Source organism: Leucopleurus acutus, assembly GCF_964270905.1.
Source record: "Leucopleurus acutus genome assembly, chromosome: 20".
Classification (NCBI taxonomy): domain Eukaryota; kingdom Metazoa; phylum Chordata; class Mammalia; order Artiodactyla; family Delphinidae; genus Leucopleurus; species Leucopleurus acutus.
In genome coordinates, this window is record NC_139162.1 from 28562677 (window position 1) to 28589470 (window position 26794).

General features: G+C 47.7%; 1 protein-coding gene across 4 annotated transcripts in view; it reads left to right on the plus strand.

Annotated features, from left to right (window-relative positions):
- The window catches only part of GNAO1 (G protein subunit alpha o1), a 165746-nt gene that overhangs the window by 26234 nt on the left and 112718 nt on the right, over positions 1–26794 (plus strand). The window contains exon 1 of one of the 4 annotated variants that reach the window (XM_082862767.1): positions 12297–13160. The exons of 2 other annotated variants lie outside the window; for them this stretch is intronic. In XM_082862767.1, the coding sequence (XP_082718893.1) occupies positions 13069–13160 (92 nt within the window). In that variant the 5' untranslated portion in view covers positions 12297–13068. Of the gene's footprint in view, positions 1–12296; positions 13161–25444; positions 25793–26794 lie in introns of those variants that run through there. One more of the 4 variants, XM_082862768.1, reaches the window with a different exon arrangement.

Below are 26794 nucleotides of genomic sequence, written 5' to 3' on the forward strand. Positions count from 1 at the left end.
ATAAATAAATAAAATAAATAAATTTATTTAAAAAAAAATCATTTACTAAGAGCCTACTGTGGCCAGGTTCCATGACAGTTCCAGGCTACCAGAACAGAATGATACTTGAACTTTGTCCTGTAAGTGTTCGTCAGAGCCTCCTGGAGGAGTGTAGTTCCTAAAACCAGCATTCTTAATGTCTTTTGGGTCACAGACTCCTTTGAGAAACTGATGGAAGCTATGAAGAGTCTCCTCAGAAAAATGCTCCTGCATTTTTTTGCATTTGTAAAAGCAGTATTTGTATATGGGGGCTAATAGTCTCCCAAAGGCAGTCCGTGGATCCGCCACACCTGGGCTTGATGGCAGATTAAGACGGTCCGGACCAGATAATGAGATTATAGCCTTGTTCTTTGAGAACAGTTGTTAATTCTCCAAAGGCAGCTTGTCATAGTGAACAGAGGATGGAAGCACAGGTCTGACTTTGTGGTCATTGTTATTATTTTGGCAAAGGTGTACATGCGCCAGTGTCCTGTGGTCTTTAATTTTTCATCCCGCCCAGGGTGTGAGAGGAAACCAAGGCAGAGGGAAGGGTGACCAGCACCAGAGGCAGCGATGATGCTCAGAGAGAATGTAGCCATTGGACCCAAGCCTCTGCTTCTGGGGGTGGGGAGAAGTAGGCCAGGTGGGGTGTGGGAGAAACTTAGGAAAAAAGCCAGGAGTCAAGCACAGAAGTTTTGCAATGGGATTTAACAGGGTTTTAAAGAGAGCTCAACTTTGAGATGAACAGGAGGTTTAGAAAGCCTTTATAAGGTCTTCCTAAGTGATGCTGACAGCTAAGAGTGGCATGCCCCTGAGAGTCTATGATTATCTCGAAGGAGAGATCTTTCTGGGAGCCTTATTAAGAACAGAGCATGTCAGTGGGAGGGAGCAGCAACGTGTTCACAGCTCCGGAGGGCAAGTGAGGCAGCCTCCTCTATTTGCAACAAGCTTTGCAGTCCTTTTCCATTATTTCTGCAACAGACCATGGGGTTGGTAGAGGACCCCCTTGCTCCCTAGAAATTGTAGAACACTAGGGTTGTTAGGGCAGGATGTAGTAGGCTGCCCGTCTAAAGGTATCCTTAAAATAAACCCTTAAAAAATAATAAAATAAAATAAGCCCTTAATTGGGCCTGGGGTTTGCCCCTCTACAGCCAGGGTGATGTGACAATCTAGATTAGAATGCGCCCTCCCCCACCCCCCATCCCCCCACCAAACTCTGAAGCCCTGGAATTCCCTGGATTGGTGGCCTCCAAAAGAGCATGAAAGCCATTGCCCCTGTGAGATCTTATTCCTTTCATGTGTGCTCACCAGATGCAGGGAATTCTGTCAGCCCCGCTGAAGGCTTGAGGCTCACCCTGGAGCCTGGCAACCTGTGCTTCCATCTTAGGTGGAAATGCAGAAATGGAGTGAGCAGAGGATAAACCCAGAAGAGCCAGGTCCGGGAGAGCAAGAGAGCGTGTAGTCCAGTCCCTTCATTTGATACATGGGGAAACAGTGCAACATAGCTTTGCTGCTAGATTGTAACAGCTGACGAGGAGGGTGACAATAGTAGTACCACATTTTGAGCACTTGCTGTGCACCAGGCGTGGTGAGAGTTATCTCAGGCACTCTCCATGAGATGAGCATCACAGCATGGTTGAGTGTCCATGTTATGCACAAAGGTCCTACATAGAATGCGGGCCCTGGAGCCCCAGCACCTAGCTCCAACACCTTCTGGGTGTATAGAAACTATATTAGTTTTCTCTTGCTGCTGTTCCATATTACCACAAGTTTCATGGCTTAAAACAATACACATTTATTCTCTTAGCGTGCTTTAGGTCAGAAGTCTGGTACAGGTCTCATCAGACTAAAATCAAGGTATTGGCAGTCTGTGTTCCTTTCTGGAGTCCGTAGGGAGAATTTGTTTCTTAATCTTAGGGATTGTTGGTGGAATTCAGTTCCTTGCAGTTGTAGGAGTCCCCCTCTTCTTCTTGGTTGTAAACCGAGGGCTGTCCCCAACTTCTGGAGGCCACCACGTTCCTTGGCTTGTGGCCCCTTTCCTCCATCTTAGTGCCAGAAGTGGTGAGTCGAGTCCTGCTTCATCACGCCCCTCTGATCCCTCTTCTAGATTTGCATCTCTCTCTGACCCAATTGGGAGAGGTCCTCTGCTTTTAAGGACTCGTGTGATTAGATTGGGCCTATCTGGATAATCCAGGATAATCTCCTCTTCTCAGTGTCCATAACCTTGATGACATCTGCAAAGCCTCTTTTGCAAGGTTCCAGGGATTAGGGTGTGGCCATCTTTGGGAAGGGCATTATTCTGCCTATCACAGTGACCTAGGGAAAAGTGCTTGACTTCTTGGTTTTGTTAAGTGAGGAAGAATATGGTACCCGCCTTTGGGTTATGAGGATCAGTCCTGGCACATTGGTAAATGCTTATTTGGTGTTAGCTGTGGGAATTGTTACCAAACCTGTTTTATTTTGAGGAAACTGAGACTTGGAGATGTTAAGTAACTTGACAAGGGATAAGATTCAAAACTCCTTGAGGGAAAGGACTGCATTTTATCCATCTCTTTCATCCCCCGTAGTACCTAACACAGTGCCTGGCCCAGAAAAGATGCTCAGGGAATGTATGTTGGATGAATGACTGAGGACCAGAAAGAATGAATGAATTGTATGAGCACCATTAGAGATGGAGGGACCCTGAGAGGTCACCAGTCCCAGCCCCTCGTTTCACAGCTGAGAATCCGAGGCTCAGTGGGGAAGGACACTGCCTCCGGTGATGCCTCAGGTAATGGTAGAGCCCAAAATGTAGCCGGTGACTCCCTGACTAGTACGTCTTCCTCTGCATCAAGCTGTATTCACTTCTGTCGGGCTTTCTAGACCCTGTGGTCTCAGCTAAGCTGGAGGCCAGTCCCATGGGATAGAGGTGTTGAACCTGACCCTGGCCCAGCCTTGGAGAGAGGAACTAACAGACAAGTGAGAGCTCCCATTCTTTCTTCCTGGAGGTGGCCTTTGGCAAGGCCTTTCTGTAGTTTGTTCCTCAGGCTTCTGTAGATTTCCGGCGGCAGCGACCCAGTAGGACAGCAAGCAGATGCCTGACTCACTCTTGCCCACATCGGTGCCCCTCTGCTTTGACATAAGGCTGCATGGCATAGTCAGGGGACCTGGGGGTAGTCTGCTCACTTACACTTACAGTGTGATGGAACCAGGGACCATTTGGCTCCTTGGGACTCAGTTGCCCCATCTCTAACCCATCTGGACACCTCCAGGGTCCCAAGTGAACCCTGCATTTCAAGACCCTTTCAGAGAGATGCCTGGAAAACATTCACATCACACTCAGGGACAGAGATGCACTGTCGTCTCCAGGGCTCCCTGGCTCTGCGTAGGCTGAGTGCAGCTCGGCAGCCAATGAGATCTTTCTGGGCAGCTGGTAGTGTCCTCTCTCTTCACGAGAGCCGACTAAAGCGGGATGGGGTGGTGCTCCATATCTCTGGGCCCTCAGCTGTGCCAGGCTGTCCCTGACACGAGGCAGCCACAGGGAAAGCGTTATATCACTGTAGAGCAGAATGTAGCATTTATGCTGTCTCATTGGAATGAGGGCTTTGTCGTTGTATCTGGTTGTTTGAGGAGAGTTGAGCAAAGTCAGAATTGTTCTTTTCTGGGCAAGAAATGTCAGGTGTTACAATGTCAGGGGTACCAGGTAACTCATGGAGGCATGGAAGGTATGGTGGGTGGTACCATGAAAAGGATACTAATGTGTTCCTACTGTATGCCAGGCCTGGGCTCGGCACTTACTTTGATTTACAGTAATCCCTTGAGGCAGGTATGATTTTGCTAGCTTTACAGATGAGGAAATGAAGGTTTGGAAGTGCTGACTCCCTGGTCACCCGGAGGGTACTAACAGGAATTATTTGGCCTGTAACTAGTTGAATCTGAGCTTTACTTGGTTGTCAGGTTAGCACCGAGGTATGTGCTTTCTGATGGGGCCGGAGCATCTTCCCTGCCTTCTAATGGGAGGATGGAGTCCACTCTAGCAGAGAGGGAATGGGTTAATCAGTGGCCTAATAATCATAGCCCCATTTATCAGTAATGACATGTCTGCTGTGTGTACTGTTCTAGCACTGGTAACGTGGCTGTAAAAGGAAGAGCCAGAGTCTTTGCCCTCAGGGAGCTGCCATTCTAGTTTCAGGAAGACCTACAAACACACAAATAATAAACTGCAGGTACTGAAGGCCATCCAGAGAGTAAAAGAGGGAAGTGTGACGGAGGCTAGCTGGGGGACTGCTTTAGCTAAGGTGGTCAGGGGACATCTTCCTTAAGGAATGAAATCTGAGCTTAGACTCCAGTGGTGAGAAAGGGGCAGCCATGCAGAGACCTGGGGAAAGAACTTTCCAAACAGAAGGAACAGGATAGTGGTGAGCATGTGATGACCCGGAGATGGGCTGCCAGGGTGGCTGAAGCCAGGCGAGTGAGGGAGAAGGGGGAGGGGAGGGAGCTCTGGGAGGGGCCGGTAGGGCCTCAGGAAGTCTTTCTGAGCATGTTGAGAAGCCCTTGGAGGGAGTTAATTAGAAGAAAGCTATGCTCTGATTTATACTTGGAAAGTTCACTCTGGCTGCTCTGGGGAGGATGGCAGTGGAGGGGCAAGAAAGGAAGCAGGGTGACAGGAAGAAGGCCATCGTGGTCTTCCAGGTGGGTGACAGGTAGTGGCAACTGGGACCTGGTAGTGGACTGTGAGAAATTACTGGAATCAGGCTATTTTGGAGGTAGAGTCAATAGGGCTTACATATAATTAGGACAGTGGAATGCTGGTAAGCTAGCCAGGGTGTAGTGTGCCAGTTTCTGTGGTGTAATATCCCCACCATGGCTGATTCCAGGCTACCAGCCTCGCACTGGATGATGCAGTTAGCTCTTGTGAGCACGACTGAGCCAGCTCCAGTGCACTCCCCGGTTCGGCTGTGGGATCCCTGGGTCTTTGGTCTGCGCATCTGGGTGGTAGTGATGCTGTCCACTGAGGTGGGAAAGAGCAGAGGTCGAGAGAAAGAGGCTGGGGCTGGGGAAAACAGTTCTGTTCTGGCCATGTTAAATTTTAGATGCATGTATTAAACAGCCTTTTTTGTAAGTTCTGGGCAATTGCATGCTTTACCTCATTTTAATGCTAGTCCCTCCGATACCTATCTATGAGTTTGGTGGTTTCTCCATTTATGGAACAATAAAAGAGGCCAAGAAATTGAACTGAAGTTGTACAGCCAGTGAATGGCAGAGCTGAGTTTGAACTTAGTTGGTTTGATGTCACCCCAAGAGTCTAACCACTGCACACACTGCCCTCCAGAAACCACCCCATCCTCAGCGCCACGCTACTTTTCTTAGGATGTTAAAAGTGGGTCTTTAGAAAATTTTGGAACAGTCTTTAGACCAGAGATTACGGTATGGTTACCCACAGACCTCACCCACCCTCAGCTGTGTTGTATGGGGTGGGCTTTTTCCATGAGGGGGACCTTTTCTTGTTGGAATCATTGTGTTTTATTGGCCTGTACAGTGTTAAAAAAAAAAATAGAAGGAGAAGAAAGACAGACATGTAATTCATCTCGCCTTAGACGAGAGTGTATTCTCTGGCTACCACCCTCAGGCTCCTCCATCCCCTCCTGTCTCACCACCTTCCTGCTTTACACGCGTGTTACTTGCTCGGCCCAGGAAGCATTGAGGTGTCCCTTGCTCGGGAGGAACGCAGCTGTGGTGGCCTCCGCAGGCTAGCTCTCGGCTTGGTCCTCGCACATCAGGGAGTGAGCTGTGAGGCGCCTGGCCTGGGGCTTGAGGAGTGTTTGATCTGCACCCTCAGCTGCTCCTTCTTGGCCAGCACCATCCACTGGGGCACCACTGTGCTTGAGCGGCGAGAACTGTGATTGTTCTGACTCAGTAAATACTGAACCTATCCCACCTCTTTCCCTGGCTGTGTTACTATTAATTTGCTAACAAAATGAGACATGGGGGCATTGTTTGTCTCCATCAGCAGCCTTTTGACCTTTCTCGCTGGTGATACAATCAATGAAATGGTACACTTCAGCATCGCCAGGCGTGGCTGCAGCTGAGTGAAATCTGCGGTCAGGGAGGCCGAGGGGAGTGCACAGCCCGCTGTGGTGGCTGCATCTGCCTGGCTCCCCTGGACCGAGAGGGCCGTGCTGGGCTGTGTTACCCGAAGCAGCATAGCAGGATTGGCTGGAAGGTGTCACCCAGAGTTGGCATGACCAGTCGGCCCTGAGCACTGCTCTGGAGCTGATGGCACTTTCCTGAGCCAGGGAGGGAGGCCAGCCTTCCTGCATCTGGGCAGGTTCTTGCATTCCAAGTGCAACTGGCGAGGAGAGTTCCCCCCCACCCCCGGGCTTGGTCAGGGCCCCTGCCAGGCTGGAATAGGGTAGGTAGAGACTCACCTAGGGAGCAGCAGGGCTTTGCAGGCATTTCGGACTTTGCACGTCTTTAGTAAAAGATATTTAAGTCTGTAACCCCAATACATGTATTTTTACATTATGTATATTAAAATGCATAAGGACAAAAAGAAAAATAGAAAAGTTAACTAAATATTATAACTGGAAATAACACTTTCTCCCATGCGCCCATGGGTCACGGCGGTGTCCTCCCTCCCTTCTGCTGGCCTAGGGCTAGTGCAGTGGGAAGAGCACCAGGGGCTCAGAAACCTGGGTGCCGAGTCCCAGATCTGCTTATTAATCTGCTGCACGCTGTCTCCTCGCCTCACCGCCTTGCTTCCTTCAGGTCTGTGTAAATGTCACTTTCTTAGGTCTTTTCACACCACCCCACCCTATGTAAATTAACATCCCAGCCCACTCCCTTACCGTGCTTTGTGTTTCCTGAAAGTACTTACTGCTACCTGGTGTGTTTATATATTTTTGTTTGTTCGTTGTCTGTCTTCCCCCATGTATGCTCCAGGGGAGCAGGGGTTTTCTGTTCTCTGTGGTATGCCTGGCACAGAGTAGGAACTCAATAAATATTTGTTGGTTGAACGAATTAACCTTCTCTGTATAAGGTAATGCTGCTCAGTGAACTTTTGTGTTGGAGGAGAAATGACAAATGACTTTAGTGGCTGAAAGGAGGATTTAGACGGTAGAAGTGGAATTGTTTTAAGGGATGTCTGCTTTGTTGGAAGACATCACTGTTGCCTTTACCCATGGTTGGGGGACAGGAGCTACAAGTAATTGGATCTCTGCTGACTACCAGGCGCTGTTCTAGGAGATGATAGCTAGGTAGGTAGGTAGGTAGATCAAAAGAAAGAATTTACTCGTCACAATAACCCAATGAGGTAAATTCATTATCTCCATTTTACAGATTTAAACAAAACCAACCAACCAAACAAACAAACAAAAACAAACTTGAGGCCCAGAAACTCAAGTGCATCTAACTCCAAAGTGCCTAAAACCATGGCTGGCACAGGTCAGACACCCAGTGAGTATGTGTGGAATGAAAGAAAGCCCAAGTATATATACCCCTAAAGCTTCTCGAGCTTTTGTACTAAGTAGCCCTTGTGGAGGAGGCTGGTAAGTGTGTGCCCAGGAAGGTCAAAGGGCATCACCTGAAGCAGCCCACCTCAAGCTCAGAGATTCTTTGATATCTGGCTTTTTATTTTAAAAATTAATGTGAATTTTTGCATTTCCTTTATATTATAAAACAAACCCCTCTTTATACTATAAAAACGATGCTTTCGATTATTTAGCAACTTACATAATTTCTTCAACCACTCCAATTAAAACTGCTGCTCTGCGTTTAGCTCGTGGGTGGTATGCTCCTGGTGTGAGTTTTATACACCCAGGAGTCGTTCAGCCCAGTGTGCAGGGGCCCCAGTGGAGCCTGGTGTGGGACCTGGTCTCTTCCACGGCCCTCAGCAGGATCTCATGCCGCTTGTCCCTGTGTAAACATGGCTTGTCCAGAGGAAACGGGATGTTCGCTTCCAAGCCTGGACCATCTGTTGTTTCAGACCTGGATGGTGGCTGCACCTGGGCAAACGGGGCCTTCAGCAAACAGTGCCTTGCCGGCCCCCTGATAAGGGGTTGCCTCCCAAGCAGATTTTATAGCTCTGCCCTTCATCCCCAGTCAGAGAGCGGGCAGGGAGAGTATAAAATATCCCTGCAACTGTCGGAATAATCTTTATGGTCTGTTTTATATAAACCAGAGGTCCAGTGTGGTGTGTGAAATGGACCACTGAGACTCGGCCCACAAGACTTTGGTGTCAGAGAGCCAAGGGCCTCCCAGAAGGACCTCTTTTTGGGCTAATGCTTCAGCGACTGCGTTTCCAGTTATTCTCTCCAGTGTGGGAGTGAAGGTGTTTCACTCCACTCCCACAGAAACCATAAGGTTTCTTCACTCTCTGTGTCTTTGTTTGCCTCTTCCCGGAAACCCAGTTTGTGCCAGTCCAGAGTCATACAGTGGTTTAGAACTGGAAGGGCTCTTAGAGACCATCCAGCCCTCGCATTTCACAGATGGGAAACTGAGGCCCAGAGATAGAAAGGGAGGCCCAGCTCCACCGTAATCTGCCAGTCTGCACCCTCACAGTCCAGGGCTGTGGAGTTGGGGCCCTGGATGTCTGTCTCTGTAGGGAAACAGCTGATGCTTTGTTCACTTTCCTTGTCTTGTTAACCTCCACCCCACGGATACATCACAAAACCAGGTCCCAAAGACAGCAAGAGGTGAGAAGAATGAGGGTGTTCAGGTCCACAAAGAGGATGCTGCCGTGACCTGGGCAGTTTGGCTTACTCTGTCTGTGAAGGGCTTGGCTGGTTCCTGCTCAGACCCAGCTCCATGTTCAGGTCTGGACACTCTGAAACCCAGGGTGGCTGGCTTTGAGAGCCATTTGGAGGTGGGCTCAGAGCAGACTCACTCTTACCCAGGGAAGGGACTCCCTTCGTTCAGGTCTCTGCCCAAGTGTCACCTCCTCCAAGAGGCCTTCCACGATTCCCTGCCTTTTAAAATAGCATTCCTCATCACTCACTGTTCCCATACTCTGCTTTAATTCTTCACTTATGACCACCTCTTGTGTGCTTTTTTGTTCATTTTCTGTTTTCCCTTTCTAGAATATACATCCCCTGAGAGCCCAGTCCAGGTCTGTTTTGTTCACTGCCGTATCCCCAGAACATAGAAGAGCACCTGACATGTTTTGTGTGCTTAATAAATACTTGTTGACTGAATAAAAGGAGGACTGGGGGCTCATGGGGAATAGGAAGAACTGGGTACAATGTGAGGATACTGGGAAGACGTGGAACGGACAGGAAGGAAGTGTGTGGGCCTAGGGGCCTTGCAGGACACGGAGCACCTGGAGGTGCTTATGGACTAGGGAGCACGGGGAGCTGGGAAGGAGAGGCAGTGATGGGAGTGGGGATTGGGACTGGATCAGGGAAGAGAGTGGACACAGCCTACCCTCTGAACCACCTAAACAAACCTGAACACAGACTGTGCACAGAGCTGCTTCAGGGGGCTCATCTGTGATTCTTTCCAAAGTCACCAGGCTTGATACTAGGTACTGGCATCTGAGGTCAAGTGTTTTTGATTCCTTGGTGGCCCAACCTGTATTTCCGCAGGGTCCTCTGCTCCTTTGAGGCTTGATACCCTTCCCGTTCTTCAGGGCAGGGCCCCTGGCAAGGTGGCACCTGGTCTCAGAAGACAGATGTGTCTCAGTTACAGTGTCGTCCCCAGGGCTGCCCACCAGCACTTCCCCCATTTAGGTGGCAGGGCAGAGTGAGAACTACAATGTGGGAGCTGGAGGGGCCCCCAGACCGTTTGGTCCATTCCCATCTATTGCAGAAGGGTGAGTGTGGACCGGACTGATGCCCAGAGAGGGTAAAGGACCTACCTAAGGGCACACAGCAAGACAGTGGAAGAATCCAGTCTAGAACCTTCTTTTTTTTGTTCTTACTTTACTATTGCTTATCTTTTGGTGGTCCTCCTTCCTACAGCCTCCCCTAAAAAAAAAAAAAAAAAAAAAAAAAAAAATCCCTGAAACCCTGACGCAAGGACCTCCTGATGCCTACTCTAACATGCTTGACCCTCTGAAGCCTCGTAACTCTGAGGTGTTGCTGGAGAAATTCATGCATCTTCAAAAATGTGCCCAGTAAGAAAAACGGTGCTTCTGGCAGAGAAAGTGGTTCCAGTGAGTCAAGCGTTTCCCAGGTTCATATTCCTTGGATTTCTGGTTTCATGAGCTTTTAATATTTGTTCTACATCTCCCCCTAAAATAGTTGTACGCTCAAGTAAGAAAATGCTACCTCCTGTATCCCCATCTTGAAGAGACACAATGGTCTTTAGCGTATTAAATGCTCTGAGAAGTTCTGTAGTTAAAAAAAACAACAACAAACCCAGCAGCTCTTTTTACATAATTCAGAGTTTCCCACACTTGTTTGACCTCAGAACTCATGAAAAACTGTTGGCCTCTCACAGAGCTGGTCTTGCCCCAGCCACAGACCAACTAGATCACTCACACAAGGTAATACCCAACTTCTACTCTTTATTTGATACACTCCTGTTTTTTTAAAACTTTAATCATAAAATATATTTTAAAAAATAGGTCATAAAGGACTTTACAAAAGGGGTGAGGGTGGAGTGCCCTCCCACCAGCTTCTTCTAACTAGAAGGACAGAAGAAAGTTTCACAAAGATTATCTCCTCTTCTTTATATCCTCGTGATTCTGTTTTTATTGTCCTCAGAAAGCCTACCGGCACTTGCCATTTTGTGAGTAAAACACGTCCTCTACAGAAATGGCTTTCAAGACAGGCCAAAAAGAATTCCCCATCAGGAAATGGTATCAGTGACTGTCACATAGCTCGGGAGGCAGAGTATCAGAGTGTTTAAGTGGGTTTGAATCCTGCCATCACCATGAAATGTTACTTCCTCTGTCTTTCTGTTTCCTCCTCTCTTACGTGGGGTGCTCATAGTAGGGCCTGTGAGCCTAAGGTTGTCTTGAGGATTACACAAGATCCATGTTGAGCATTTACAGTGGTGTCCGGTGCAAAGCCAGTGCTTACTGAGAGCTCACCTATTAATATCACTATCACTGCAGTGAGAGCTGTGTGTAGGCAGCAACTTTGTTTTGTTTGCTTCTGTACCCCTGGTGTCTAGAACAGGGGCTGGCACATAGTTGATGCTTAGTAAAGACTGGTTGAATGACTGAGAAAATGAATGGATGGCCTTCCCTGTATGGAGAGCAAAGCACATTTCTGAGAGTCAGATTCCAGCAGAGTAGGTGCCAGGGTAAAAGTGAGCGGCTTTCCGCAGGGCAAGGCTGTTGTTTCCTCTGCCTTGTCCTCCCTGCACGTGAATGAGGAGCCAGCACCCGAGAGGATGCAAGTCTCGGCGTGGAACTCAGAAGTAGAGCGTGAGGTGATCTCCTGGAAGGTGACAGTGTCATCTGAACATTTCGGGCCTTGAGGTTCCAAGCCTTGTGGATTTCTGTTCCTGGTTACTGTGCAAGGTCTGTGTTTGTCCCAGCCAGAGAGTGGCCAGCAGAACTGCTTACCTTGGGAGTGCCACAGGAAATTTGCTGCCTGGGGAGCTGCTTTGGAAGGGGAAGTGCCCCTGGCTGTTCAAGGGGGACCGAGAGTCCCTTGGCCACCTTGACACCCTTGCCCCGCAAACGCTCCACATTCCCTCCTCTGCGAGTTGGCACCACAAAATGGCATGCGAACCCTTGGCCTGCTGATGTTGACTTTACCCTCTCTTGAGAAAACAAAACCAAGGCACTGGACCAAAATAAGCAGCCCAGACACTGTGCTAACCCGGCTCTGCCGGGAAGCCTGATATTGATTTGCCCCTGGCCTCTCTTTGCCTTCAGTAACCTAAGGTCTGCCTGTCACCTAAGCTGGGAGGTTGACTCCACTACATTCCCTCCAGACACCCACACCCGCATTGTTTTTATTCTTGAAGGAGTCCGGGTTTACCTAGAGTTAGGGACTTTTAAGGACTGTGAGTGGCCCAACCCACCTGTTCTCTGGCTGGAGGTGAGCGGTCACACCCCTGTCCTACCCTCTCTGGCTGGAGGACTCAATAGCAACCAGTCTAGGGAGCAGCAAAGGCCTGAGCATAACTTTTGTGACCAATCAGGTTCATGACCTTGGCCCCCTGGCCCAGAATGTCCTTAGGCTGGGGATACTTATGGCTGGGGAGGGGGGCAGATCTCTGGGGAGGGGGTGGCCTGCCGCTGAATGCTGTCTTTCAGGAAGTATGGCTGGAAAGAGAGGCTACTGTGATTCAGCCAGGCCTGAAGTTCCTCAGGCTCTCCCATGGGGTTCTGATAGCCAGTTTGGGGAGATCCCAGCAAAGGCAAAAGCCTGGATGAGCCTGTGAGCTGTTTCAAAGCTGAAGTAGCTTCTCAGTTCTGCAGCTCCCATTTTCCCCACTCCCGGGCTCCTTTGCTATACCCAGAGGGTGTTCCGTGAGGGGATAGGAGTTCTTGAGGTCCAAATAGGACCAGCACTCCCTTCTACCCTCCCTGCAACGCGCCTGGTCTAATGACCACAGTGGGTGTGCAGGGGGCCCCTTCTAACTCAAAGATTCTCCAGGAGAGCACATTTTGCCCTAGGAATTGAGGAAACCAGTCTGCCTCTCTCCCCATGGTCATCTGTCTGTGTCAGAAACCTGTTTGCCTTGGAGTGGCAAGCACACGGCCATCTGCAGCTGCCCTGCACCTGGCTAGTTAATGTTCAGCCACCTGCTTGCCCGGAAAATGTTATCCATGTCTCTCTCCCCACCAACTCATCAGAGAGTTTAAATGTAGCTCCAGTGCTTGAGTTCTAGAAATGACACCTGTTCTCTGACTGGGCAGGCATACTTAGCCACAGCTTACAGCTCTCAGGGTGCTGTTGGAGGTGGGGGAAAGGGTGTTAAGGTCATGCTCTCTTGAGGGCTAATGACTGAGGTGCAATATTTCTTCTAGCATTTGGCTCCCTCAAAGAAATTCAGTACTTCCCTCTGATTGCAGGGGGCTATAGGATATTAATAAAAGGCCCAGTCCATACAGAGCATCTGGCGACTTGATAGAGATTTAGACTCTTAGAGAAGACGGGAACTTAGAAGAGCATGCAGCCCGGCACATTTACAGATGAGGAAGCTGATGCCTGCAGAGACCACAAGGACGTAGAGAGTGCTAGTGCACCTGGAGGGCAGCCCAGGTGAGCATCCTCCACTCTCGCAGCCTCTGCCCATCCACCGTTTCCCCTTGGCTCCTTTAGAGCACACACCAATCTAAAACTTGTTTCCAAAGGTGGTGCTTATGGTGGAATGCTTGCTAAGAGAGAACCTTCCATTTTCCATGGGATTTTGATGGATTTGTGGAGTATGCCTAACCCTCCTCTGGCCTCCCTGGCTGTCCTGCTGTGTAGACTGCAGTCTCTTTGTCCTTCACCGTCTGCCCCCATCACCCAGCTCTCTGCTGGGGCTAAGAAAGAGTAACCCCACCTTGTAGCTAGCCACTTGCCTGTTGGAGTAAGATGAATGTGCATTGATTCTGGCGGGAGGTAAGATATTTATCTTCATCATTTGACCTGTGTGGATCTCATGGCCATGTGTAACATAGGAGGAGAAATGGAGTGGCACTTTATGTACATGACTTGGGTGAGTCTCTGTCATTGGAAATCATCACAAAGGGGGATCAAGCCTGCCCTGTTTTTACCTGAGATGGTGACTCTTTTGAGTCAGTGCATTTTGACACAAGGAAGCTAAGCATCAGTCTTTTTTTTAAATTAAAAAAAAAATTACTTATTTTTGGCTGCGTTGGGTCTTTGTTGCTGTGCGCAGACTTTCTCTAGTTGCGGTGAGCGGGGGCTACTCTTCGTTGCGGTGCGCTGGCTTCTCATTGCAGCGGCTTCTCTTGTTGCGGAGCACAGGCTCTAGGCACGCGGGCTCCAGTAGTTGCAGCACGCGGGCTCAGTAGTTGCAGTGCGCGGGCTCTAGGGTATGCGGGCTTCAGTAGTTGTGGCACACAGGCTTAGTTGCTCCAGGGCATGTGGGATCTTCCTGGACCAGGGATCGAACCCGTGTCCCCTGCATTGGCAGGCAGATTCTTAACCAGTGCACCACCAGGGAAGTCTCAGCATCAGTCTTAAGATAAAGACTTCATCAGCCCAGGTCTCCCTTTGAGTTCAGGCATGATTCTTGATTCTACTTCTTATTAGTTAAAGCGAAAACAGTGTTATCCCATCATTGCTCTCTAGATCTTTCCTGAAGCTGCCGAACTGGTTGACCTTTGATGGCAAATCAACATTGATCTACTTTAAGGAGAAGAAATTAGTGGTATGGGCAATACTCACTGTAGTTTAATTCAAAGAATCTAACCTTAGGTAAGACTTGCAAAATAGATCATGTTGGAGAAAAGGGAGGCTTTGGTAAATTGTATCTTTTCTATTCCCCCCCCTCCCTGCCCCACACACACTCAGAATTTACTGTCTGAGGTAAATTGGAAGAAAGGAAGGGCAAGTAGAGGTGCCCTTCTTAGGGACTTTAGAGATTCCCAGTGATGACTTCCAAATAGGTGTGAACTGCATTGGTTCAGGCCAGCCCAGCCACTTTAATTGGCCAAGGTCAGAGAAATGAAGTACCAGTCTTTGTTTATCCTGCAAACAAACCTCTTAACTTCCAGTCAAGGGCTGTGTTTCACTATAGTGTGCTACTTCTCTCCTGGAGTGACCTTTCCAAGCTGGTCCGTGATTCACCAGAGCAAACTGGTCTCATGGCATTGTAGTCACACCAGCAGCTTTGTTCACAAACTCAGTGATCCTCTGTGATCATCACACATCTTATGGCTTTGAATGACTTTTATTTCACAAAGTCAGTGTCATCAATAGAGAATCAAGTTTTACCACCATTAAATATTTTCAGATTTTGAACACATTCTGGAAAAGGCAGTGAGAAGTGCTTTAGCCAGTGGCAGTGTTAGTGGAGTGTGTGGGTTTGTGCATTTGGGTGTCTGTGTCTAGTTCCATCACTTACTGCTGGGTGATCTTGGGTAAGTTTATGTAATTTATCTGGGCCTCAGTTACTTCGTCTAAAAGATGGGAGTAATAATAGGACCTAATTTATAAAGTTGTTGTGAGGATTAAGTGGCATGCTGTACATAAAGTGCTTATTAGCTTATTGCTGGCACATAACAAGCACTCACAGAATATTTGCTATCATCATCATCATCAGTTTAGTCTTCTCTCTCATTTGTGTTTGGATTGGTCTCTCGTATAGCTGTAGATGTTATCACCCAATGTAGATAAATATAAAGAATCAAAGAACTAAAGAGTAGTGACATTAGGTTAGTGGGATTTGTGCAGCCTTTCAACAGACATTTATTAAGCACTTACTGTATGCAAGACATAGAGCTGCGCATTGGGGTGAATAAGACAGATGTGGTCCTACTTTCATGAATCCTGTCCTCTTGGAGGGGAGACAGGCATTTAACGGTTACTTACCAGTGTGCAGAGTGTTACAACATGGATGCCCTCTGTCTGACAGAGGAGGGAGAGAGGAGAAATCATACATCCTGGTGGCTACCCCGCTCTTCCAAACAGAAGAATGCCAAGATCTCCCTGGAAATCCATCTGTGTAAATTTAACTCTAGGGGGAAAAACACAGCCGTTCCATTTCCAAACTGGAATTCTCCCCCATGTGTTTTTGGGAAGCACAGATGCCTTGGCGTTTCCCTCTAACAATAACAGAGATTGTTCACAATTATGAATGGTATTGGTTGACTTCAGCTCCAACAAAACCATGAATCATTTCATAACTTCTGAAATTGCAAAGAAATAACAAACACTCTGGCTCTAGAAAAAAAATGGACAAGTTATGGAGCACAAATTCGTCTAATTAAAACGTGAATTCTTTTTTGTTTGTTTATTTAACAGCTGCACATTGCAAGTCCAGCTGGCAATGGATAAAAAGGCCAGTTTAGTGTCTAGGTACCTGTGGTACCCCTTGAACAGTCTCATCTGTGTAATCTGTAACTGGCTATCCATAACTTCCTTTCTCCATCTTTCTCAAAGCTTTGAGCCAGAAGCATTATTTCATACATTTTACCACGTTCTAAGGAAGTGAGGGTAAAAGGAGGTACATGGGCTGAGGCTTATGTGACAATCTCCATCATGGATCCCCGTCACAGATACCCATATGCACATACACCCTTAGGTGGGACCACTCTTTCCAGCACACTTGTGGGATCCTCCTGATACCTGGCCACAAGATGAAGTTTTCTAAAGGTGGGATTATGAGGGTCAGACTTTCCCAATGTGTGATAGCCTATGAGGTGCCAACAGGGCCTGGTATTTGAGATACAGGCTGACAGCTCCTCCTCTTCCCTCTTAATCGAGAAAGGTGCATCCCTTCTTAAAAAAAAAGATGCATTTTGGCCATCGACACCCGGATGCCTTTGCCCATGCATACATTCAGAGGCACAGCTGGGTTCTAATATCTCAGAGCTGAGACCAGATGGAGAGTGGGGACAAAAACGTGATGTGTCACAGTATCTGAATCTTGCCTCCCATTGTATTGACATTCTTTTTTAAGTTAGTAATGTTACATGCTATAAAAATTTGTTGAAAAGGTACTTCTTTTGGAAAACAGGCTCAGGGAAGCCAACTCTGCTTCCACTCCTGGTCTTTTTCCACCCTGGAGGGTACAAAACAGACAGCAGGAGACTCAGACGCATTGGCATAGCATGCCCTAACACACACACATTTATTCTTAATAACCTTTTTGTTACACAATTAATACTTGTTTATCATAGATAAAGTATACAGACATTTATTTTTAAATATTTTTTATTTGGCTGCATCAGGTCTTAGTTGTGGCATGTGGGATCTTTCACTGTGGCACGCGGGCTTCTCCAGTTGCAGTATGCTGGCTTCTCTAGCTAGTTGTGGCACGCAAGATCTCTAGTTGTGGTTTGCGGGCTCTAGAGCACATGGGCTCAGTAGTTGCGGCACGTGGGCTTAGTCGCCCCGCGGCATGTGGGATCTTAGTTCCGCAACCAGGGATCAAACCAGTGTCCCCTGCATTGGAAGGCAGATTCTTAACCACTGGACCACCAGGGAAGTCCCAAGTATACATACTTTAAAATGGAAGAAAATAAATATAACCTGTATTCTCACTACTCAAGGAAGCCACAGTTGGCATTTTGGTGTATGTATTTCCAGACTTCTTTCAATGTATGGGTACATGTTTTTAAACAAAAATTAGTGTCAGGGCTTCCCAGGTGGCACAGTGGTTAAGAATCTGCCTGCCAATGCAGGGGACACGGGTTCGAGCCCTGGTCCGGGAAGATCCCACATGCCGCGGAGCAACTAAGCTTGTGTGCCACAACTACTGAACCTGCGCGCCTAGAGCCCGCGCACCGCAACAAGAGAAGCCATGGCAATGAGAAGCCCGTGCACTGCAATGAAGAGTAGCCCCTGCTCGCCACAACTAGAGAAAGCCCACGTGCAGCAACAAAGACCCAACACAGCCAAAAATAAAATAAATAAGTAAATAAATTTATTTAAAAAAAAATTAGTGTCAAACTGAACACCTGACTTTTTTACCCCTCCTCACACTCAATATACACTCTGAACATTTACCCATATCAACAAATATGATTGCATATCACTTTGTATGCTCTGCTTATGTCTTGGAAGATCTTTCCTTTTGTTTCTGTCTTCTTGCTATCAGAGACAGAGACAATAGAAAATGCACTTTACCATTGTATCACAGACTCACATCTTGGGCACCTCTGAAAGTTTTGCACTGGCCCATCACAAACACTCCACCTAAGACCCGTCCCACTCCGAGTTGTGATTATAAGTATGCCCACCATTGCCAGGGTGAAGCCCAGCTCTGTAAAATGCACCACCAGCTTTGGCACCATGGGGGCTGTGGGAAGTTGCCTTTGAAGCACTAAGTAGGTTTTCTTAGCGAAGAAAAAGGGACTAAATTTTATTTATTTACTTATTTAGGCTATGTTGGATCTTCGTTGCTGTGCGCGGGCTTTCTCTCGTTGCGGCAAGCAGGGGCTACTCTTGGTGGCGGTGCGCAGGCTTCTCATTGCAGTGGCTTCTCTTGTTGCAGAACATGGGCTCTAGGCGTGCGGGCTTCAGTAGTTGCAGCACACAGGCTCAGTAGTTGTGGCTCACGGGCCCTAGAGCACTGGCTCAGTAGTTGTGGCACACAGACTTAGTTGCTCCGCGGCATGTGGGATCTTCCTGGACCAGGGATCGAACCCGTGTCCCCTGCATTGGCAGGTGGATTCTTAATCACTGAGCCACCAGGGAAGTCTGGGACTAAATTTTAATAGAACTCTCTTTGGTAATTAGATACTTATAAAAAGGAGCCAAGTCAGCATTCCCCTCCCCAGCCTAGGCTTCCTGAAGCTGAAAACACCTTCCATGGACAGAGTGGGTCCTAGGGACACACTGGACAGGCCATTCTTAGCTGCTGAGCCCACAGGGACTGGTAAGGCACCACCAGATAAGAATATCTGTCACCTTTTGGAGCCTAAATCCAGAGGTGCTGAGGCATCACATCCTTCAGGTTTTGTTTTTGTTTTTTTTTTGTGGTACGCGGGCCTCTCACTGTTATGGCCTCTCCCGTTGCGGAGCACAGGCTCCGGACACGCAGGCTCAGCGGCCATGGCTCATGGGCCTAGCCGCTCCGCTGCATGTGGGATCTTCCCGGACCGGGGCACGAACCCGTGTCCCCTGCATCGGCAGGTGGACTCTCAACCACTGCGCCACCAGGGAAGCCCCATTCTTCAGCTTTTAATGAAGAATTGTTTCAGTGATGAGTTCTACAGATGACTGCCGAGGGTTTGTTACTCTGGGGGGAAAAAAGTTAAGAACTTCGGTATTTAGAGCAGATTGGCTAATGTGGAAACAACTACAAATAATCCAGGTGGGGGACCCTTGTAAATGTCATTGTTAATTATCACTGGAGCCTTCAGCTCTGGATCTCTTTCCCAAAGTGGATGAATAAGATTGCCATTTGTTCACTGAAGGATAGAAACAGCATACAGCATCTTAGGGTAGGCGACTCAGCAGAGGCTATGGTAGTACCGTTGAGGGGTGAGGGGGTCTCAGTAACTGTCCTTGAGCCATTCAGAAAAGGAGTCCTGTCTCCACAAAGGTGCTCACAGGTCAAGCTTTTAAATCAGAAGAACAACTTGTCATTGTCCCCTGGGACCGCAGAAGGTGAATAGGTGGGTGGTTCTAGAAAGCACAGCAGGAGGCTTCATACAGTACAGCATGGATTCAGGGCACGGGCTTGGCCAGCCTCTGGTGTCTGAGGAAGAGATGGGGACTTTTCTTCAAGTGCGTCTGAGAGCCACCTCAGTAGCCCCTGGGGAAGTGTCCTCTCATTGGTTTCAGCTCAGTCTCTGCAGGCCCTCTGTGCTCTGAGGCAAGGTTGGAGACGCCTCCTCTTGTGGACACCATTCCCTGGATCCTGTTTGTCGTCGAGTTATGGAAGGCATTGTGCTGCCCCCCATATCCAAATTCGGTTTAGCAAATCGTCTTTGGGTGCCCCCTCTGTGGCCTCGTCTCCAGGTTGCTACAGATGCGAACCCCTGTAACTTCACTCCCCGGGGCAGTATCAGTTTTCAGCCACTTCCTTAAAGTGTCCCATCAATCCATCATGGCTCTGTATAATGCTTTTACTGGGTGGTGGGTCCCATATGTGTATACATTTGAGCGTGTCAGTTTGGTGACATTTTTTCTGTTGTCCTGAACTTTTATCTGAATCTCATATCAGAATCTAATTTTTCCCATTTCTGTAGACTTCCTGCTTCCTCCATGGAATCCCTATGCAGGGTCCTAAATGGAACTCCATGACTTGATCTTGGTTTAATTGGTTGGTCTTAGATTGTGATTTCCTTTCTCCAGGCTCAGGGCTACTCATGGCCAGGTGCTAAGGTTGACACAGTTGTGAGCTGTGAAGCAAGCCAGGGTGTTCTCCTGAAGTGGGGTCGTCCTTCACAACCCAGGTGTTAGAGAGGTATTTGGAAATTGTAATAGGACAAGTTCTCTGTGGTCTCTGGTTTGATTCATCTCAGCTCAGGAAGGCCACTCTTTTGCAGAGGAAGAAGGTAGGTGACAGCCAAGGCCGTGGTGCCTCCAGGGCCTGAGTGCTCCTTCCAGGACGTGGCATTGGTATCATCCAGCTCTCTCTAGGGTTCCGTGCTCTGTGTGCTTGGTGGCTTCGTGGAGCAGGGGCAGACCTTGAGAACCAAGCAGTCTCGTGGCTACATCCCGACGAGCCATGCAGGACTCTGCTCTGACCCTACAGTGCTCTGATGCTGCTCCTATGGAATTTTTCATGGTGAGTTCAAAGCACTTTGGGTGGGTGACATTGCCCAGAGCCTGTGATGTGATTCCCACCATCAGAGAATGCCAGTGTGGTTGAGCAGTAGAGCTGGGGGTTGAAGCATCATTTCTCAAGCCCCTTCCTCAGCCTAGTGTGCAACATTGGGGTGCAAGGGTAACTATACATAGCACACCCCTCCATCACTAAGTGGAGGGAAGTGAGTCCCTTTTCTGTTCTCTTTCAGTCCTTCTGATCAAGTCAAGGAGAGAGTTTCAGTTGGGCACTAGGATGTCTTTAAATCCCTCTAAGCCTTGCTAATCTTCCTTTTTTAACAAAGAGCATTTTATTATATGGTCTTACTGTAAGGTTCTGTTTCTATTGTATTTGCTTTCATGGTTATCTCCTACTTAAAGCATGTGATAAGGGTTTTTCATTTAAGGCAGTAATATAAAATTTCTTTTTTAAATAATAAGATATATTTGTTCCTAGCATGTGGAATTAAATTAAACTACTAAACTAATCAAGAAGCATGGTACGTATTATGGCCAAAAATCATGAGGGTGGTCCTTGAGTGACTAAGGTTTGAGAAGTGCTAAATCAAACTTGCTCTTTTCCTTACCACGCCATCCAACGTCCCTTCTTGCCAAGGCAGCTGAGAAGGTGTTTTGATTTGAGTGTGTGTGGTTTATGTCACTCACGGGAGCTCCTGATTACAGGCCTGTGGGACTGAACATGAGTAGAGGTTGTGTTGTCCGCTGGCAGAGACTTTGACCTTGACCCTCAGTAGGAAACCATGCTTGGGATAAAGAAAAGTCCTTGACTTGGGAGTTCCTGTAGCATACCTGACAACAGCCTGCATTCCAGTGTGGTCACCACCAGAGTTAGGGGGTACTGTGAAGGTCACTCAGCCCACTCTCCTGCCAGTCTAGGACAGCCTCTGGAGCCCAGCCAAAAATACTAATAGTAAACGTGTATTGAACTCTTACTACATGCTGGCCCTTCACATGGGTTATCTTATTTACTTATCATAATGCTTAAAAGGTAATAGTTATAGTGGTAGTAATAAGAAGAGGAGGAGGAAGAAAAAGATGGAAAAAAGGCTAGTATTTATTGAGAACTCTTCCCAAAATGATCAACAGAGTCAGTGCAGGCCTTTCAGAATCTCAGATGCCTTCTTTGTAGAAATGAACAAGCTGATTCTAAAATTCATGTAGAATTTCAAGGACCCAGGATAGCCAAAACAATCGGGAAAAAAGAAAAATAGAGTATGGCCTATACCTCCCAATTTCAAAACTAACTACAAAGCAACAGTAATCAAGACAGCATAGTACTGGCACAGGACAGACATACAGATCAATGGAATAGAATCGAGAGTCCAGAAAAAAACACATGCATATGTGGTCAGCTGATTTTTACAAGGGCGTCAAAACCATTCAATGAGGAAAGAATAGTCTTTTCAGCAAATGGTGCTGGGACAACTGAATAGCCACATGCAAAAGAATGAAGTTGGACCCTTATCTCACACCATATATAAAAATTGTCTCAAAATGAATCAAAGACCTAAATGTAAAAGCAAAAACCATAAAACATAGGGATAAATCTTCATGAGTTCGGTAAAGGGTTCTTAGATATGACACCAAAACATGAGGAATGAAAGAAAAAAATAGATTGGACTTCATAAAAATTTAAACTTTTGTGCTTCAAAGGACATCAACAAGAAAGTGCAAAGACAACCTAAAGAGTGGGAGAGCATATTTGTAACTCATAAATCCAATAAGGGATTTGTATCCAGAGTATATAAAGAACTCTTAAAACTCAGTCATGAAAAGACAGATACCCCAATTTTAAAAAATGGGCAAAGGATCTGAATAGACACTTCTCCAAAGATGATATACAAGTAGCCAATAAGCACATGAAAAGATGCTTAACATCATTAGCCATCAGGGAAATGCAAACCTGAACACGCAGTACGATGGCAAGAATCAAAAAGTCAGATGACAACTAGTTTTAGTCAAGGTTGTGGAGAAATCGGAACCCTCCTACACTACTGGTGGGAATGTAAAGTGATGCAGCTGCTTTGGAAAACAATCTGGCAGTTCCTGCAACGATTCAACATAGAGTTACCTCATGGCTTTGTGGTCTGACTTTATGATTTCATGGTTGGAAAACAACCCAAATAGACAACTGGATAATCAAAATGTGGTATATCCATACAATGGACTATTATTCGACTATAAAAAGGAATGAGGTACTTACACATGGTATGATGTGGATGAACCTTGAAAGCATTATGCTAAGTGAAAAAGCCAGTCATAAAAGACCATGTACTATATGATTCCATTCATATGAAAGTCCAGAATAGAGAAATTGTTAGAGACAGAAGGTAGGTTACTGGTTGCTTAGGTGTGGGAAGGGGTGCGGGGGAGAGGGGAAGAGAGGTGATAACTAAAGGCTTCAGGGTTTCTCTCTTTTTTTTTTTTTTAATTTATTTATTTTGGGGGCCGTGTTGGGTCTTCATTGCTGCGCGTGGGCTTTCTCTAGTTGTGGAGAGCAGGGGCTACTTTGTTGCGGTGCGTGGGCTTCTCATTGCGGTGGCTTCTCTTGTTGCGGAGCATGGGCTCTAGGTGCACAGGCTGCAGTAGTGGTGGCACGTGGGCTCAGTAGTTGTGGCTCGCAGGCTCTAGAACGCAGGCTCAGTAGTTGTGGTGCACGGGCTTAGTTGCTCCATGGCATGTGGGATTTTCCCGGACCAGGGCTCGAACCCCTGTCCCCTGCATTGGCAGGTGGATTCTTAACCACTGTGCCACCAGGGAAGTCCCCAGGGTTTCTTTTTGAAGTAATAAAAATGTTCCAAAATTGACTGTGGTGATGGTTGCACATATCTGTGAACATACCAACAATCCTTGAATTGCACTTTAAATAGGTGAATTGTATGGTACGTTAATTACATCTCAATACAGCTGTTAAAAATATTTATTAAGTACTTACTAAGTGCCAAGCAGAGTTCTGAGCATTTTTACCTATATTAACTCAGTTTATTTTCACAGTTACCCAGTGAGGTAAGCCCTATTATATGTATTTATCCCCCATTTTGCAGCTGAAGAAACTGAGGCAGAGTTGCCCAAGGTACTCTTCTCACCTTAGCACATGAGGAAGCCGGGGCACAGAGTTTAAGTGCTGCATCTCCAGTGATGCAGCGAGTACACAATGGAGGCAGAATCACAGTCTGGTACCAGACCCCTGCTCTCAGCCACTTATCGCACTGTACTAGAGGTAAAGGAGGGGTCCCTGTCCCGGTGGAGTTACCATCTACTTGAACACGTGTTCATAAGAGAGAAAGAAGCCCCAGAAACTCTGAATGACCATCCACACTAATTCACTCTGGGACTTTAGTTACGGACAGCATTACTGGGCCTCCGTTCCCTCATGCTTTCAACCATGTCTTAGGCTAGATGCAAGAGGGCCCCATTCCGGGGTTCTTGAAGGTAGTAATGCGGGTCTGTGGATGACCTTTAGCATTAAAAAGAAAAAATTCTAGCAGGATCCTATCTGTTATCAGGCCTTGCAGGCTAACGAGACCGCAGAGCGTCTTTGCTCTTGGCTGGAATTACATCCAACCAGGGCAGTAACCCTGGTTACCTCAGGCTGATGAGAAGCTCTGATTAGCAATTACGTATCTGACTCTGCTTAGCAAGAATAAGAAATTGAATCCTTCACTGCTTGAGACTTGAGAAGTGCTGTGTGGTAGGATAAACCTTCATAGCCTGTTTTTGGGCCACTGGGTAGGGAAGGCCAACTGCAAGTCTGGGGGCTCTGTCAGACTATGATTCTCTGAGGTCATTTGACCCCCACAGGATTTACCCTGCCCTGGAACCCCGTCTTTCTGGTCACTCAGATCCCAGCTAAGGAAGCTTTCTCTTACTACCCAGGGGTTCCCTGTTGAAGGCTGGAGCCCAGGTGGGCAGTGGGTGGGTGGTGGCCACCACAGCCAGGCTGGGCAAGCACTGTGTACTGTCAGAAAAAAGGGCAGGGCCCTCTGTGCTCTGAGCCATCAGTTTTTCTCTTTCTATAGGCAGGAGGCAAGGCCTGGGTCCCGCTCATCAGCACCGTCCTCAGTTGTGCCTGGAGAGCTCTGAAAATAAGGCAGATTAGGAATAATGGCCCCTCGGGTCTACTCCAGCACTAGTATTCTCTGGCACTAGTTTTCAAAGCACGTTCTACTAAAATGTGTTCCATTGAGCAAAATAGTGCCTCTAGGATCAGCCTGTGCTAGAGTCTTAGGACAACTGAGCCGGAAGAAGCCGTCAAACAACATTTATTTTATAGGTGAGAAAACCCTGTTGGTTTGTCCAAGGAGCTGTCTCGGCTGCCACTGTTGGTCCAGAGAGAGGCGGTCTGCCGTCAGCTGTGGCTGCTGATCTGATCATCAGGATCATTTATCTGTTCGCTCAAGTCCGTGACGGCTGCTTCTGTTCTATGCTAAATTCAGTTTGTGTGGATTTGCCTTGGGGTCACAGCCTCAGTGTTCCACTTGATTCAGCTTGGCTGGGGCAATGCTCAGGTCTTTTGTAGACGAGTCCATGGCCCTGGCCAGTTAAAGGGTGGCCTGCCCTACAGCGGCCAGAAAATCTTGCTCACTGACATCATTCGTTAACTCATGAACATAGCAGGCATTGCCCCAGGAACTGGGGAAGTGTGAAAGCATTTGATGCGGATATGTTCCTGACCCAGAAGGAGCTGACGGTGTACGGAGGAAGATAAATCTGTGTACTAATCAGGGCAGAAAATATTTGGACCAGTTGGAGGGCTGGGGCACTTGAATAGTAGAGGCCCACAGGAGGTTTTCTGGAGGAGATAGCATTTGAGCTGCCCCTGAGGAATAAGTAAGATTTGGGAACTGATATGATGTACTTTCTTTGTCAAAACATGGCCCACTGGGAACAAAAAACAAAGCAGTTGAGACATTCCCAGTACCGAGTCTGGAGGCTGGAGCTGGGCGGTGGCGGGGAGGAGGGGGGTCCTTGAAAATCACCAGGGTAGTCACTTCCCCTCTTCCCCTCTCTGTGCTGGGTTTCCCATCCTCGAAATGGTGGGGTTGGTAAGATAGATGATCAGCCGCTTTCTGCTCTGACTTCTGAAAATCTAGTCCAAGCTCTCCTCGTTTTTTAGAAGTGCTAATGTGCAGCTATATCCATTAGGTGCTGAGCATGACCACACACTGTGCTGAGTGCTTTGTTTGTACCAGAAACACCCAGTGACGCTTAGAGGTCAAGCCACTTGCTCACCAGGTTCATCCGTTCACGTAGCAAATAGTGGATACGTCTCTGTGCCAGCTACTGCCCTGGGCATAAAATGATAAGCAGTGCAAACACAGCCTGTGCCCTCGTGGGGCTTATAAAGTTTCGTGGAGGAGAGGGACACTAAACGCACATAATATGAATCTTACTATAAACTGCGGAAAATGCAGGCATCTTAGGAGAGAGACCAACGGGAGGTATGTAATTTAGATTTGGCATGTTCTAGTAAGGGGCAGCAGGATTCAAACCCAGATCGTACCATGTTCAGAGCCCCTTCCATAAGGACTGCCCAGCCTCTTCCCAGCTGAGATCTCTGCAGGGCCCCTGGGTATTCAGGGACAGGAGTCAGGTCTCCCAACCCCTTGGGTCCGTCCGCCTTCTTTCCTCACAGGCTACCTTCCACTCAGGTTACTACCTCAGGGCATATGCCTGTCTGCATGGCTGATGGGAAAACACAGCTGACTCCTGCAGTGTCCTCGTTGAGGGGAGGTCTGGGTCAGCCCTAACACCCAAACTCTCCTTTCCATCCACCTTCTTGGGGCTCACAAGTCTCAGGTCCTCCTAAAACAGTTGGTAAGCTTTCCTCAAAGGTCATGTTATGGAAAACCCCTGCTTAAATCTGCCAGCTGCAATCACAAAGGGCATCAGTGAGAAAACCTCTTCCGGAGAGTGTCTGTGTTCATGGTAACGTGCCGAGGTCACAGTGTGACATTGGAGCCCTGTACACAGAAGCAAGGATCTTGTTGCAGGCGTTCCGGGGCCCTGCACTAGAGGATGCTGGATGTTCAAGTTCAGTGTCTCTGGCCAATAGCAGCTCTAGGACTCTTCCCAGCTGGGGGCTGAGGAGGACAGGGGGCCGATGTGTTCATGAACCAAAGGTCCTTTTCTCTGCCAGGATTGTCCTCAGGGGAGAGCTCACGGCACCACAGCCCCCCAGCATCCTGCCACGGACCTTGTTCTCTGTGCTTCCGTGTTCTCCCTCATGTGCCCTCTCCACACGACGGTACTTCTGTGGCCAGTAGGCTGTCCTTTCTCCCCTGCTTGCCCTCCTTTCCTGGCCCATGGCCCTTTCGACTAGTTACAGCCCTCACATCTCTCTTCCCTGATATCAGCCTCTTCAAAAAGATTTTTTAAAGAGCAAAACTGTAATTTATGTTTGTTAACTAAATGAATTAATCAAATAGGCCTTTTTATTATGT